This window comes from Balaenoptera physalus, assembly GCF_965194825.1.
Source record: "Balaenoptera physalus genome assembly, chromosome: 14".
In the NCBI taxonomy this organism is placed as follows: domain Eukaryota; kingdom Metazoa; phylum Chordata; class Mammalia; order Artiodactyla; family Balaenopteridae; genus Balaenoptera; species Balaenoptera physalus.
In genome coordinates, this window is record NC_138893.1 from 36,474,453 (window position 1) to 36,487,795 (window position 13,343).

General features: G+C 39.0%; 2 protein-coding genes across 21 annotated transcripts in view; one reads left to right on the forward strand and one right to left on the reverse strand.

Moving 5' to 3' along the window:
- Window positions 1–2,432, forward strand: part of SHTN1 (shootin 1) — a 102,420-nt gene extending 99,988 nt beyond the window's left edge. For all 10 annotated transcript variants that reach the window (XM_082423415.1, XM_082423409.1, XM_082423417.1 and 7 more), the window contains one exon: window positions 691–2,432. In XM_082423415.1, the coding sequence (XP_082279541.1) occupies window positions 691–913 (223 nt within the window). In that variant the 3' untranslated portion in view covers window positions 914–2,432. The remainder of the gene's footprint in view (window positions 1–690) is intronic.
- The window catches only part of ENO4 (enolase 4), a 48,385-nt gene that overhangs the window by 11,397 nt on the left and 23,645 nt on the right, over window positions 1–13,343 (reverse strand). For 4 of the 11 annotated variants that reach the window (XM_082423426.1, XM_082423425.1, XM_082423423.1 and 1 more), the window contains 5 exons: window positions 10,920–11,045; window positions 9,078–9,273; window positions 7,496–7,563; window positions 6,869–6,986; window positions 5,135–5,813 (listed from right to left, as the gene is read on the reverse strand). In XM_082423426.1, the coding sequence (XP_082279552.1) occupies window positions 5,617–5,813; window positions 6,869–6,986; window positions 7,496–7,563; window positions 9,078–9,273; window positions 10,920–11,045 (705 nt within the window). In that variant the 3' untranslated portion in view covers window positions 5,135–5,616. The other 7 variants (XR_014253043.1, XR_014253044.1, XR_014253045.1 and 4 more) reach the window with 4 other exon arrangements.

A 13,343-nucleotide genomic window follows, 5' to 3' on the forward strand; every position in this document is an offset into this window, starting at 1 on the left:
AGAAGAAAGGGAACCTCAGTGGAAAAAGAAACTACATTTGAAATTCAATAAGAAATTTCTCAAACATGATTCTCCTTTTTTAGAAAAAGTGTATGGTAACTTAGCATTTCAACTTCTTCTCTGGATTCTCCCATCTGCCTTTGTTCCTTTCCCTCATCCCTCCACAGGTCTGACCAGAGTTGTTCTTGCCAGTAATGGCAGCAGCTGGCATATCTCTCAGCTGCCCATCAGGGATGGGAGTGGTTTATTTCCCTCCTTGTAGCAGTCTCAGAACTAATCTGCAATCACATGTACCCCGGCACACAAGGGAGGGGTTAACTGGCTCCTTCCAGCTAAGTGGGGGTGGGACAGGAGTCTGGGGGCGGCAGGCAATGGGGAGGTGTGCACAGAGTATCCAGGAGCTTTGTGCTTCTGTGAGAAGAGCATGCAATTAAGCAGGTAGGTGCATTTGCCTTTTTAACATTTATGCAGTTAATTGCTCTGACTTTTTCCGTCTTCTGGCCTTGTGCTCCTAATATGTAATCTAATAGCTTTTTTTTTTTTAATGGCTGGCACCTCAAAGACCACTTTTTGCATGTTGATTAGACTTAGAATGTTTTGGGTTTTTTGCTCGTCTGAATCCAGGAATCTGAAAGATAAATGTTTTCTCTCTCTGCTTTTAATTTTTTTGTTTAACTGTTCATCCCCTAGGCCTCCCAGTAACACTGGATGCAGGAGACAGTACATTGGCAGTGAAAAACAAGCTGAACCAGTTGTAGTTTTAGATCCTGTTTCCACATATGAACCCCAAACCAAAGACCACGTCGCTGAAAAAGATCCAACTCAACACAAGGATGATGAAGGTGAAATTAAACCAGAATACAAAGAAGACAGTGTTGAAAAAATAAGAGATACAGACAGCTCCAACTGCTGATCCATAAACCAGAAGGCGGATATGTTCAGAAGTCCTTTTTAACAAGCACATGCTTTAGTTTTGGTGTATTGGCAAGGGCTATAGACATTCTGTTCTTGTCACTGTATTCAGAGTATAGGTTCTCTTTTGATGTCACTTTTGTAAGTTCACTTATAAATATAAGTAAGCTATTTAGCAAAGTACACATTCTTTATAGTTTTTTTAATCTTTATAGGATAAGATTTTTTTCTAGTTACTGTATTAAGTGTGACTTCTTTTAGAAGTTTACAAAAAATTCATGTTATCTTTTTAGGTAATGTGCATACCACTAATCAACTGTAATGATGAAAGTTTGCAGCACTTGTGTATAATTGGATAAACAGAAGTGACTAGCTTAAGGTGATTTTAAAAGCCCCCAAAGAAGCTTCTGTTTTGGGTCTGATCCTTTTTTGATGGAGAAACTTCAGTAGCATGGAAATTGTTAGGCACTGTGGCATACAAATTACTTTCTAGGATATACTGAGATAAGCTTAAAATTCAGGAGCTGATGTCAAACTAGTAGTCCCATACCCAGTGTTAATTACACACATTATTAACTGTGGGATGAAAAACACATACTATTGATTGTGTCCAAAGCCTCCCAAGGACTTTGGAGGGAAGGCTCTAGTGGCCAGAAGGCAGAATTGAGGTAGAAGTCCAAACCCTGAATTTAATAGAGTATTATCTTGGTAAACCGTGTGTTCTGTGCTGTGAGTTAATTGTGTTTTCTCATGGACTCATGTGGCACAAGGACCATATTTTATCACAGTTCTTATGTACAGTGGAGATGGGTGACAAGCATACAATTGTCTTGCTTCACTGCTGTTCTACATTACACAGGTTTGTTGTTCCTTTTAAAGAAATTAGGTGGTAGTCTCTAAAAATACAATGTTTCAGTCTACCACAGTGAATAAATAGACATGTAATCAGGGATTTAAAAAAAAACCTTATGCAGCTTTTCAAAGTTGATTGTTTCCAAACTGATGTTTGTTTAAAATAAGTGGTAATGTACTTGAGTGCATTTTTTTATGACAGTGATTCAGTAATGGTAATTTTACTATTAAAGAAAGTGAAAGGTTTAGTTTTGTTAGCATAGCTCAGCATGAAGCTGTCAGGTGTTTCTCACCTAAGGGCAAAAGAAAATGATAGTAATAATTGCAGTAGTTGTATTTTATTTTTGCACGTATGCTAAACATAGGCTTGAAAAGGTGGATAGGCAGGTAAATGTACTTCCTAAATTTGGAGATAATTATCTTTCTGTAGGCTCGTTATGCTTGATTGTTTCCATGTTCTTCCAGTGATGATTTTACAGTTACTTATCAGTTTACTCATAGGGAATTATAATGTAATGTTTTTCAACTGTGATTTCCCCTAATTGAATAATACTGCTATATGATATACTAACTACAAACTGCATTAATTCACTTAAACAAGTTCTGTTATGCTGTGATTTGAACTCTCCTCACCACACTTATTAAAAGTTTCCCTTATTAAAGGTCAATTGTGGTTATTGACATTTTTGGTTTAGTTCCCCAAACTTGACATTCTTTAATAGGAAAATTGTGTAAGACTTGATAACTTTAGTAATTTTTAATAATCCACAAAATGGTTTATTTTGAGGAATTCTATTCTTTGTTTCTTCCTGCTTTCTGCATTCCTGTGTCTGTTATCAGTCTGATGGCATGTGTCTTACACATATTTAGGAATATAAAAATATGTACACTTGTCATTCCATATTTAACCACACACCCTTTCCAGGGTAAGAAGTTAACCATTTGTGAAATGTGTTAGCTGGACCAGGCAACATTTAGTCACTGGTACAGTATTTTGAAAGTGTTCTTGCCTTTTCTGAGCTGCTTATTTCTTCACCAACATCACAAAGCATTTAAAATTAATTTGCTAAAATTAATTCTAGCATCCTTTTGTATCTGAGATAGTCTCACATAAACTCCTCACCTACAGTGGTTTCAGCAGTTGATCAGTCCTGTGGAAATTCTGATTGGAGGGAATTAACAGGGCTGTAACCATCCCGCCTTGATTGGCCTGAGTAAAAACAGATGCGTGTTTTGGCTCTGGCTACTCGCCGGTAATTCCTCCTTCCTTACCTGTTTTGTTAACAGTAAATGTTTGTTAGAAATGGCGTAGTACAGGTAGAGATTATTGTTAATCTTTCAGACCATTTTTAGGTTGTATGGTAGGTATAGTATATAGTCTGTATCACAGAATCTTAAAAACAAAGTTCGGATGATTTTTATAAACGCACACTATACATGTTTAATCACTTTCATCGTGGAACAGCTTCAGCTTATATGGCAATAAGTTGTGGAGAATGGATAGCCGTCTCTTATCATCACTGACCTTAGGAAGATCATCAAGCAGCCCTTACTTAAGGACTGCATTTGGTTTGAAGTTTCTTCGGAGCACTAACATTTCCCAGTCCCACTGCCATTTTTTAATATAGGGTATGATGAGTTTCTTTCATCTCTTTACATGTAATTCCATATATATATATATATATATATATATATGTTTTATATCTATTATATATCCTTTAACATATATGTAGAGAGAGAGAAAATATATAAATAGAAACAGTGCTTATCACTTTCAAAAACTTGAAATGCTACACATCCATTGGTGACCCCAATCCTCAAGTAAGGAAAAGGTGAATAGGCTGTGCTCAGCGCTGAAATTAAAGTGTTACTTGGTTGAGGTAATAAATCACCTCTTTGGTTAATTTAATGTAGTTATTCAGTTATTAACTTGGTTGTACCTTTTTTCTCTAGTTTCATTCATTATAATTTTTGTCACATTTCCAGGGCATACTCTCATACGATCTCCCATATTTCGTGTGTGTGTGTGTGTGTGTGTGTGTGTGTGTGTGTGTGTGTGTGTGTACATGTGCAGAGGCTGTCGGAACACTCATCTGTTGTTTATTGCTAAGCATCAGGAAAGGCAGTAGCAACAACAAACTGTGACACAGTTCTCCCAACTTAGAGTGATACCAACCAGTTCTCCTGCCCTGTGCTCTGAGAGAATCTGCCACTGAGCCTATTTTAAATCACTGCTTTTACAGTAAGGCCTTGGCTCTGCCATAAGGCCATTACCTTCCCCTCTTAGTACTCTTCAAAAGGAGAGGTCCTCAGTATGCTTAGTAAAAACTTATAGAATATATCAGAAATCTAAACTTAGCCAACTCTCCCACAGGTCAGTACATAGCAATTTATATAATTTGGGGGAAAGACAAATGGTAACAGTTTGAACAGAGAATCTAAATCATATAAAGCAGTTGGATATTATTATATCTATAGGTATGTGTTTGAATATGTTTATTTCTGGTCATCCTCTGCTATAACCCGGATACTGGCTTTCAGAAGAGACAATTCAGCCAATCTGTATGTTGCATCATTTTTAATTACCTACTAGATTCTGTAGTAAAAATGATTGGGCATTTAATTGCTTTAAGAATATTCATTCATTCATTGATGGGTTTACTCACTTATGCTCATTCTTGTTCCAAAAAGGATCTAAGGAGACCCCCAAAGATATAAATGATAGATGAACAACTAAAATCTAGAAAGAGATGGGAATCAGAGAAAAGGGAATTAAGGGTAGGAAAGTGAGAGGAAGCTATTTGGCTCTTAAAAAATCCGTGAAACAGAAGATGTACACCTTCCTGGCAGAGAGAGCTCCTAGTGTGAAAGATTTTTTTCAGAGATGTTCTGACTTGTAAAGTATGAGGTGTTTGAACTGAGTGTGGAGTTGGTGGCAAAAATATTGTACTCTTTTACTAGGTCATGACCCCCCAAAATGGACAGGAGAGCTCGTATACAAACAAGATCCCCATAGAAATGTGATGGCCAGAAGACAAGGTTCACAGGTATAATTCGGGGCAAAATACTATCTCTGTATTTCACCAAACAGTGAAATTAAAAGAAGAAAAAGCACACGAGTTAGTGAAGTTTTAGAGCAAAACCAAAATGAAGACATACTTGAGATCTCCCAGTCTAATAATACCAGTGGTGTGGTTGTCAGCTGGGGTGTGTGCAGCCCGTCTGGAAGACACTCATGTTTTGGCTGATTGCTCCACAACTTCTGTGGCGAAGATGGGCTCTGGGGGCTCAGGCAGCTCACCAGCCATGGCAGCCTTTTCAGCTTCCTCATTCAAGTAGAAAAATGTGTGTTCTTCACTGAAACCTATTAAAAACAACAATAAATTTTACTGTCTAATCCAGTGGTGCCAATTTTGACGTTCTTTGTTACATGCTTTAAAGGAGATCATCTTTAGAACTGTCCAGAGGTGTCACATCACCATTAGGAAGGATTCTAGAACCACCTTAAAGTGGGCATGTCATTGTTTATACATGAACTGCAATACACTTGTTGAGTTTGCAGTGTACCCTTAGACAACATTCTGGAACATTTGGTTTACAGCAGACTTTGGGCAGAGGCCGAGCAGCAAAGGATAAGAGGAAGATAAACTAGAGGAAAGGCTGGTACTCTGCGTGAGACAGACCATTGCCAACTGACTATTCCAAGGTAAACCACTGAGGACTTAGCCTATTCCGGTCAGGTTCCACATGTTTCCGGGCAGGGACAGTGTTTTAATGGCTGAGCTTTTGACAAGATTTCCTACTCAGTCTCTCAGTGCAGTGATTTGGTTTTCCAGTTTTTTGGTCCCCTTCTTATTTATTGACCACTGCCAATGTCAGTGAAATCCTCACTAATCTGTTAATCCATTCCGGAATGCTCAGGGCTGGCACTGTCACCAGGGAGGGGCTGGGCCTCCAGTCACTAGAGTCCTTTTGATGCCCTGAAGCAGCTGTTTCCCTTGTGGTGAAGTCTGGCTGGAAATGTGATAGGTCATTGAAGGAACCTAAAGCTTCCACAAGTCAGGATGACAAAAAAATAATCAGACTGAAATGTAGGAACAGTATAATTTTACCTATTTGAAAAAACAAGCCTTCATGTTGTAACACACTAAACAATACAAAGTAACTTTTGACTGCCCTCGCATGACTTAGAAATAGTCTCCCAATTATATCTTTGTTTTCTAGAAAACAAGGTCATTACCTATGTTAAACGTGACAAATGAATAATTACTATTTCTCTTGGTCACTTTTAAAAAAAATGCCTATTACTGAGTCACAAAGTAGGACTTCCTTGCTTTCATATTCAATAATTGGTATGTTCCATAATACATTCTATAATACATCTATCTCATTTTATAGTTTCATTTATGGTATACAAGTATGTCAACACTGCTTAATTAACGTAACTTTTTTTTTTTGCAGTGTATCAATTCTATTTTAAAATACAAAATAGTGTCAGAATTTGAGACAACTATCAGTCTCTTTAAATGTCTTGCGTGCTTGTTTGGCTGCCGCAGTCAGTGATACAGAGAGTAAGAATGTGTATTTGGGGTGTTGCTCTCCAGTTAGCCAGTACATGAGGCGCTTCTACCCATGCAGACTTACGAAGTTTGATGTCGTAAATGATTGGTTCATCTCTCTTGAGACCATAGCCTTTCCAAGGTACATTAAATTAACATGCTATCTACTTGAGTAAAACGAGTTGTTGCCAAGAACCACCAGGAAAACATCCACCTTTAACTTCCCTGGGCTGTGCAGAAAAACCTTAAGTATAATTTGGACCGTAACAAAAGGTAGGCTTGGAAATTCCAATCAATTAAGTCTATTGAAAAGCATCACACAGCCTATTCATCAAGATTAGGGCTAGAGTTTTAAACATTCAGGTAAATAGATAATCCATTAAGAAAACAATACACGTGGCAAATGCCATCCTAGTTTTGTCAGCACTTATTTATAGTCTTTGGATTTCCCTGCCCTCCTGCCGAGAGACTTCTATTCCCCCATCTCCCAATCTTTGTTCTCTTATTCATGGCTAAGCGAAACTAAGCAAGAAAGCAGCACATACCCAGTGTTCCATTCTGGACAAGTTCTTCCTCTATAGTAAAGAGGCGGTTGTACTTAGTCACCCGTTCGCCACGAGAAAGACCTCCCAACTTGATAAACTGGACACCAAGTCCAACGGCCTAAAGAGGTGGGGGAACAGCTTATTTTAAATGGAGTCATTTTATTTTGCTCAACTACAAACAGTTCTTGAGGGAGAAAGGACACTGCCCCTGTGTGCTGTTTTGTTTTTACTCTCGTTAATTTCTCATTTTGTTACATGAGTAAAGTGGCCTGCTTATAAGCTGAAAGTGTCAGAGGTAAAGAGATAGTGTGACTGTACATCAGATGCTCTGCTAGTCATGTAAGCATGCTGATTTTTATCTAAGAACATTCTGGCCTTTCTTACTTCATTTTAGGAGGTAAGAGTGCAAGTGCACACCCAGTCATTTAAGTGTGCTCGTCATTTTACCAGGACTTCAATTTTTCTTCTTTTCAAAAGTTCAAAGATTTGCTGTCTGGGAGGAAGAAAGTCTTTTTCATAAAAGGTTACGTGACTTTCTCTGCCAAAGACCGCCTTTCTCTGAAATACCAATTTGGGATAAAAGCAGTGTTTTGGCAATTCTGCAGTTGACCGGTTTTCAGCACTTACCAAATCGACAAGGCTGTCATCAGACGACTCTCCTTCTGCACTTCCAAAGACAGCGATGTGCTTCTTACCTGTAAGCAGAGGAATTCTTTTCAGTTTTAGATGGTATGGAAACAATCATCAAATATATGAGCCTCTGGGATCAAAATTTAAAATTTGCCAGAGATTTAAAACTGCGAAGAGTCAATTATTTGACCACCTGAGAATTCTAACCCAAACGTTTGCATTTTTATTACCCTGATTTTATTTGTTTACCCCTTTGTAGTAGTTTAGATGATAAATACTAAATGAATGCCATGTTTCATCAAATTTAACATACCGTAAATTGTAAGAGGCACCATTATTACCGCTGTAGAGGAAAAATGCTCAAATTAGACTGACGCATTTCTAAGCTGTAAGACACAATTCAAGGTCAATCATGTTCAATGTGCAACTTTGAGTCAAAATATACAGTAAGTGCAAGGGCGTCATATGCCTAAATAATGGATTTCACAATTCATGTAAAATTTTATTCAAAGGAATCTGTCGTTCTGAATGTTGACTTATTAGGAAAGCAGTGTTGATAGTATTTAATCAATCACTTGAAGATCTCAAAACCCCTTAAAATTTGCACAGTCTACAAGACTGCAAGCCAAAGTTCTTCCTATGGTGACAGAGTTGTGTCTTACAGGCAGGAGTTAGAGCAGCACTCTGGAGTGGATGACAGAATGGCTGCTGAGAGGTAGGCCCAGGAGGAAAGACCAGGCCCTGGGGCATTCCATCCACCACCTGCACGCCACCCTGCCTGGGCCGTAGACCAGGGCAGCCTGCAGGCTAAGGGACTACAGGCATTTCATTCCATCCTCTGGCACCAGCCCAGGCCCCTGGCTGCCAGGCTCGCTCTGAGTCCTGCTCCAGGTCTGAGACCAGCCTGCTGCCTAGTTCCTGAGACCCACTCACGATATGCATGTTTCAGGCCCTGTGCATAAGTGAACAAGACTCCCATGAACTCCTGGGAATTTACAGTCTAGTGGAGGATACCAGACATTAAATAGCCTACAAGTAATTGTGACCAGTACTACAATTGAAAATATAGGATAAGAAAGGTTCAGAGCAGCCAGTGAGGGGTGGGGGAAGTCAGGGAAGGCATATAGATATGAAGAGGTTTCATTTAAGGCAAAAAGACCTGAAGGAATAGTTAGCCAACTAAATGGTACAGGGCAAAGCATTCTAGGCTGAAGGAACAGCATGTTCAAAGACCTCAAGGCTGTAAAAAGTTTGAAACTTTTGAGGAGTTGAAAAATAGCCAGTATGGGCTAGTGATTGAAAAAAAATCACTGTGGTGTCGTGTGAAGCTGAGAGGGCTGTGGCTTCAGCCACCTGTTTGCGGTAGCCCTCCCTGAAGGGGAGGGCCCCCGGGCAGGGCTGTTATTGGAACATTATGAAGTGAATCAGTAGTAAGCTGCATTTTGTTTTCCAGCACCAAATCACTCACAAATGGTTGGGGTGTTTTTTTCTTCCAAGATTTATTCCATGCTTTTTATTAACTGATATACTGCATATTTAAGTGCATTATGAGTCTTTCAGAGCTATACTTTTTACTCACTGTCAATAAGATTGGTCATTTCCACCAAGTCAGACATCGTAGTTTGATTTGTGTGTTTTACGATCAGCCCGCTGCATCTGAGGATGCCGATGTTCCCATCCTCTAGAAGTTTAGAGATGCTTTTGGATGCGGTGCCTGCAATTATGTAACACTTGGAACCAAGAGCATTGTAGGTGCTGTCCCACTGTTCAGAGTCCTGGGTAAATATTTAAGAATTGATCATTACAATGTGTGGGACATCATCACAAAACGACAGGAATCATGCAGCACATAATCAGCTATACACCTTTTTGAGACACACGAAACAGGGGTAGGGGGCTTGGTTTGTTTGCATCTGTGGCTTCATGTTGCCCGTACCACAGCCACACAAATTAACAAGCTTCATGGAACAGCAACTTAGAGTGATTAAATTTGAACTTGAAGAGCTAGTGAATAAAATGTTAATACACATTAAATGCTATTCTCCACATTAATTCTGATGTCCTTCAAACACAGGCTCTTCCTACCCACTGTGTTAACCATGATGCTGCTGAAGACTGGTTGGTTAGGAGATTTTAGTGTTATTTCTGGTAAAAAGCCAACTGAAGGAAATGAGCCTGCAGGAACATAGACCCTCATTCCCAGCACCCTTATTTTTTATTGGTGAGACCACCAAATGATATGAAATGCTCATTATTTAAATAGATATATACAGTCTTCCCAGCCATTGTACCAGATTTCAACCTGTCCCATTAGAACAGGCCATATAGGTACATCTTATCACATTAAAAAGAGTTGTGGCCAGAGCCTCGGGACAAGAAGCAGAAGATAGGTCTGGCAAGATTAAAGAACTAGGCTCAGCATCTTCCACAAGCGCTGGGTTGTAGCACAGGCTGTGAAAGGAAAGATGGGACTGAGAGAGCCTGGGGCTCCAGTAAGATCCAGCACTCTCTTTGTCCCTCAAATTTAAATAGGTGAGTTGTCTCAAAGAGGGTACCTGCTCACTATATCTACTGGTTCTCAAATGCATAAAATCAAGAACGTAAGTTTTGGGGCTTCCCTGGTGGCGCAGTGGTTGAGAATCTGCCTGCCAATGCAGGGGACACGGGTTCGAGCCCTGGTCTGGGAAGATCCCACATGCCGCGGAGCAACTAGGCCCGTGAGCCACAACTACTGAGCCTGCGCGTCTGGAGCCTGTGCTCCGCAACAAGAGAGGCCGCGATAGTGAGAGGCCCGTGCACTGCGATGAAGAGTGGCCCCCACTTGCCACAACTAGAGAAAGCCCTCGCACAGAAACGAAAACCCAACACAGCCATAAATAAATAAACAAATAAACAAACAAATAAATAAACGTAAGTTTTGAAGTTTAAGTGGGTTAGGAAGAGAGAGTTCTATGGCACATAAACAACCCTTGTCAGATGCATTAGTGTGAATAAATCAGAAACCTCAATATCTCACAAGTTTTAAAAATATGGCTTTGTAACTTCTATGCATGCATAGTAACTGGATTTAGGTTTAAAAAACATTTGGCCTAGTTGAAGTCCTGTTTCCGTGAGCACTTGGAAATGATATGTGATTAACCTATGGAAGCACCAGCTAGCACATTGGGCTCGCCTGCCATCAGTCAGGCTGCTTGTAAATACACAAGTATTCCTGAAGTGCTGGGGGATACTTGTTTCATTCTGTAGACAGGCACACTCCTATGTGTTTCTGCTATTCATTTGCTTAGTAAGTGCCTTTTCTCATAAATGCCAAAATAAAGCAACTCAGCCTCAGCCCAAATTACAACACATTTCAAATCTACAGATCTAAAAGGAAGATTTTATTCTGTTTTATTATAAAATTCAAGTTGAATCCTATTACCTCCTTCCTGAAAGGATCAATTAATGCAATAATTGAAGGGAACTTGTTGATTAGCTCCACATACAGGTCAACCATCTCAGCTGCATTTTTGTAGGTTCCCATCATCACTTCATACTTTCCTTTACTCTGATAAGTATAAGGAAGATATTAAAGAATAAATGATGAATTCTTCAAACATTAAAGATGTGATTCAAATTCATTTTCATTCATTTCATATAAAAGACTGCAAACAGATTATTTCCAGGCCACATTCACCTGAGAAATCTATGCATTTTACTTTAAATATCTGTTAAATGTCAACCTGGGAAAATCAAGTCAGCATTCCTCTGGATGCCCCATAGATCTCTTCCCACTGACTTCAGATGAAGCCTTCTGCACAAAAAAACGAGTAAAGAGAAGGAGGGGAGTAATTTCTTACTTAAGTTTTATAACGTGGTGCCAGATAGTGCTTGGATAGATGGGCAATAACATAAATTCATAAACAGAATAGCAATGCAGACCTGCCTACTCACTAGAACTACCATCGTTCAGCTCACAATGAATGAATAGCTTGTTTCCTTTTCTGCGAATATTCTAAAATTTGAAAGCGGGGCTAAGTTTTTGAGATACTAACAACCAATATGAAATGTAAAGAGACTTATGTGGAGGCAAACATGCAAGTTCTAGTAGTAACAATATTGTTTTGAAAGTGGAGTTCTAGTGCAACCCGTTCATTGAAGTCTAGAACACCCCCAAGTCATTGAGCATAGGAGTAACCGAAGCTGGAGGATCTAGTGTAGTCTCTGCAAACACAGCACCCTTATGTCCAGTCCAAGTCTGTGTCCAGGGATGGCACCTGGGATATTTAGGTACTGGGAGGAAGGTGGAACGGACCAGACTGGCTCTTTGGTTTATTAATGCCTTCCTATTGCTGCTAATAGAATGGATTCCATTGGAATTAAGCAGGTTCCTAAGAAGTCCATCATTGAAAAGACTCTATACTTCTTTTCACGTAAAATATAGCAGCAAGAGCTCTCAGTTTCTATACTGCAAAACGTATGCCATCCTATCTTGTCAGAGAGGAAATGATAATGATTTTGAACTAACATTGTAAGAATTATCTGATACCAAGCTAAAGCATTTTACTGAATATAAGCAATAAATACCCATTCTAGTTAACACTAGCAGTCAGTATTTTCATAATTCTTGGTATACGTTGCTGATGAAAACATGCAATTATTTTTCTTACTGGTATGCCTAGGAACCAATCATTATGTGAAGAATACGAAATTACATTAAATATTCCTTTATGTGCTTAGTTTCTTTAGGAAAGTAACTTTTAGAAGTCAGCTGAAACTTAGGTTTCTTATATACTATTCAAGATTTCCTTTGAAGTTAAAAGAATCACAAATTAAAGTGGAATTGTATTTGGTCATGTGCCCTGAATTTGATGTTAATTAGTATTATTAATTATTCTCCAAAAACTTCAGTAACTTGGAAATACTTTTATATTTAAAAAGTGAGAGAGGGCAGACAGCAGAAGCAAGAAGAACTACAATCCTGCAGCCTGTAGAACAAAAACCACATTCACAGAAAGATAGACAAGATGAAAAGGCAGAGGGCTATGTACCAGATGAAGGAACAAGATAAAACCCCAGAAACACAACTAAATGAAGTGGAGATAGGCAACCTTCCAGAAAAAGAATTCAGAATAATGATAGTGAAGATGATCCAGGACCTCGGAAAAAGAATGGAGGCAAAGATCAAGAGGATGCAGGAAATGTTTAACAAAGACCTAGAAGAATTAAAGAACAAACAGAGATGAACAATACAATAACTGAAATGAAAAATACACTAGAAGGAATCAATAGCAGAATAACTGAGGCAGAAGAATGGATAAGTGACCTGGAAGACAGAATGGTGGAATTTACTGCTGCGGAACAGAATAAAGAAAAAAGAATGAAAAGAAATGAAGACAGCCTGAGAGACCTCTGGGACAACATTAAACGCAACAACATTTGCATTATAGGGGTCCCAGAAGGAGGAGAGAGAGAAAGGACCCAAGAAAATATTTGAAGAGATTATAGTTGAAAACTTCCCTAACATGGGAAAGGAAATAGCCACCCAAGTCCAGGAAGCACAGAGAGTCCCAGGCAGGATAAACCCAAGGAGAAACATGCTGAGAAACATAGTAATCAAATTGGCAAAAATTAAAGACAAAGAAAAATTATTGAAAGCAACAAGAGAAAAATGACAAATAACATACAAGGGAACTCCCATAAGGTTAACAGCTGATTTCTCAGCAGAAACTCTACAAGCCAGAAGGGAGTGGCATGACATATTTAAAGTGATGAAAGGGAAGAACCTACAACCAAGATTACTCTACCCAGCAAGGATCTTATTCAGATTCAATGGAGAAATCAAAAGCTTTACAGACAAGCAAAA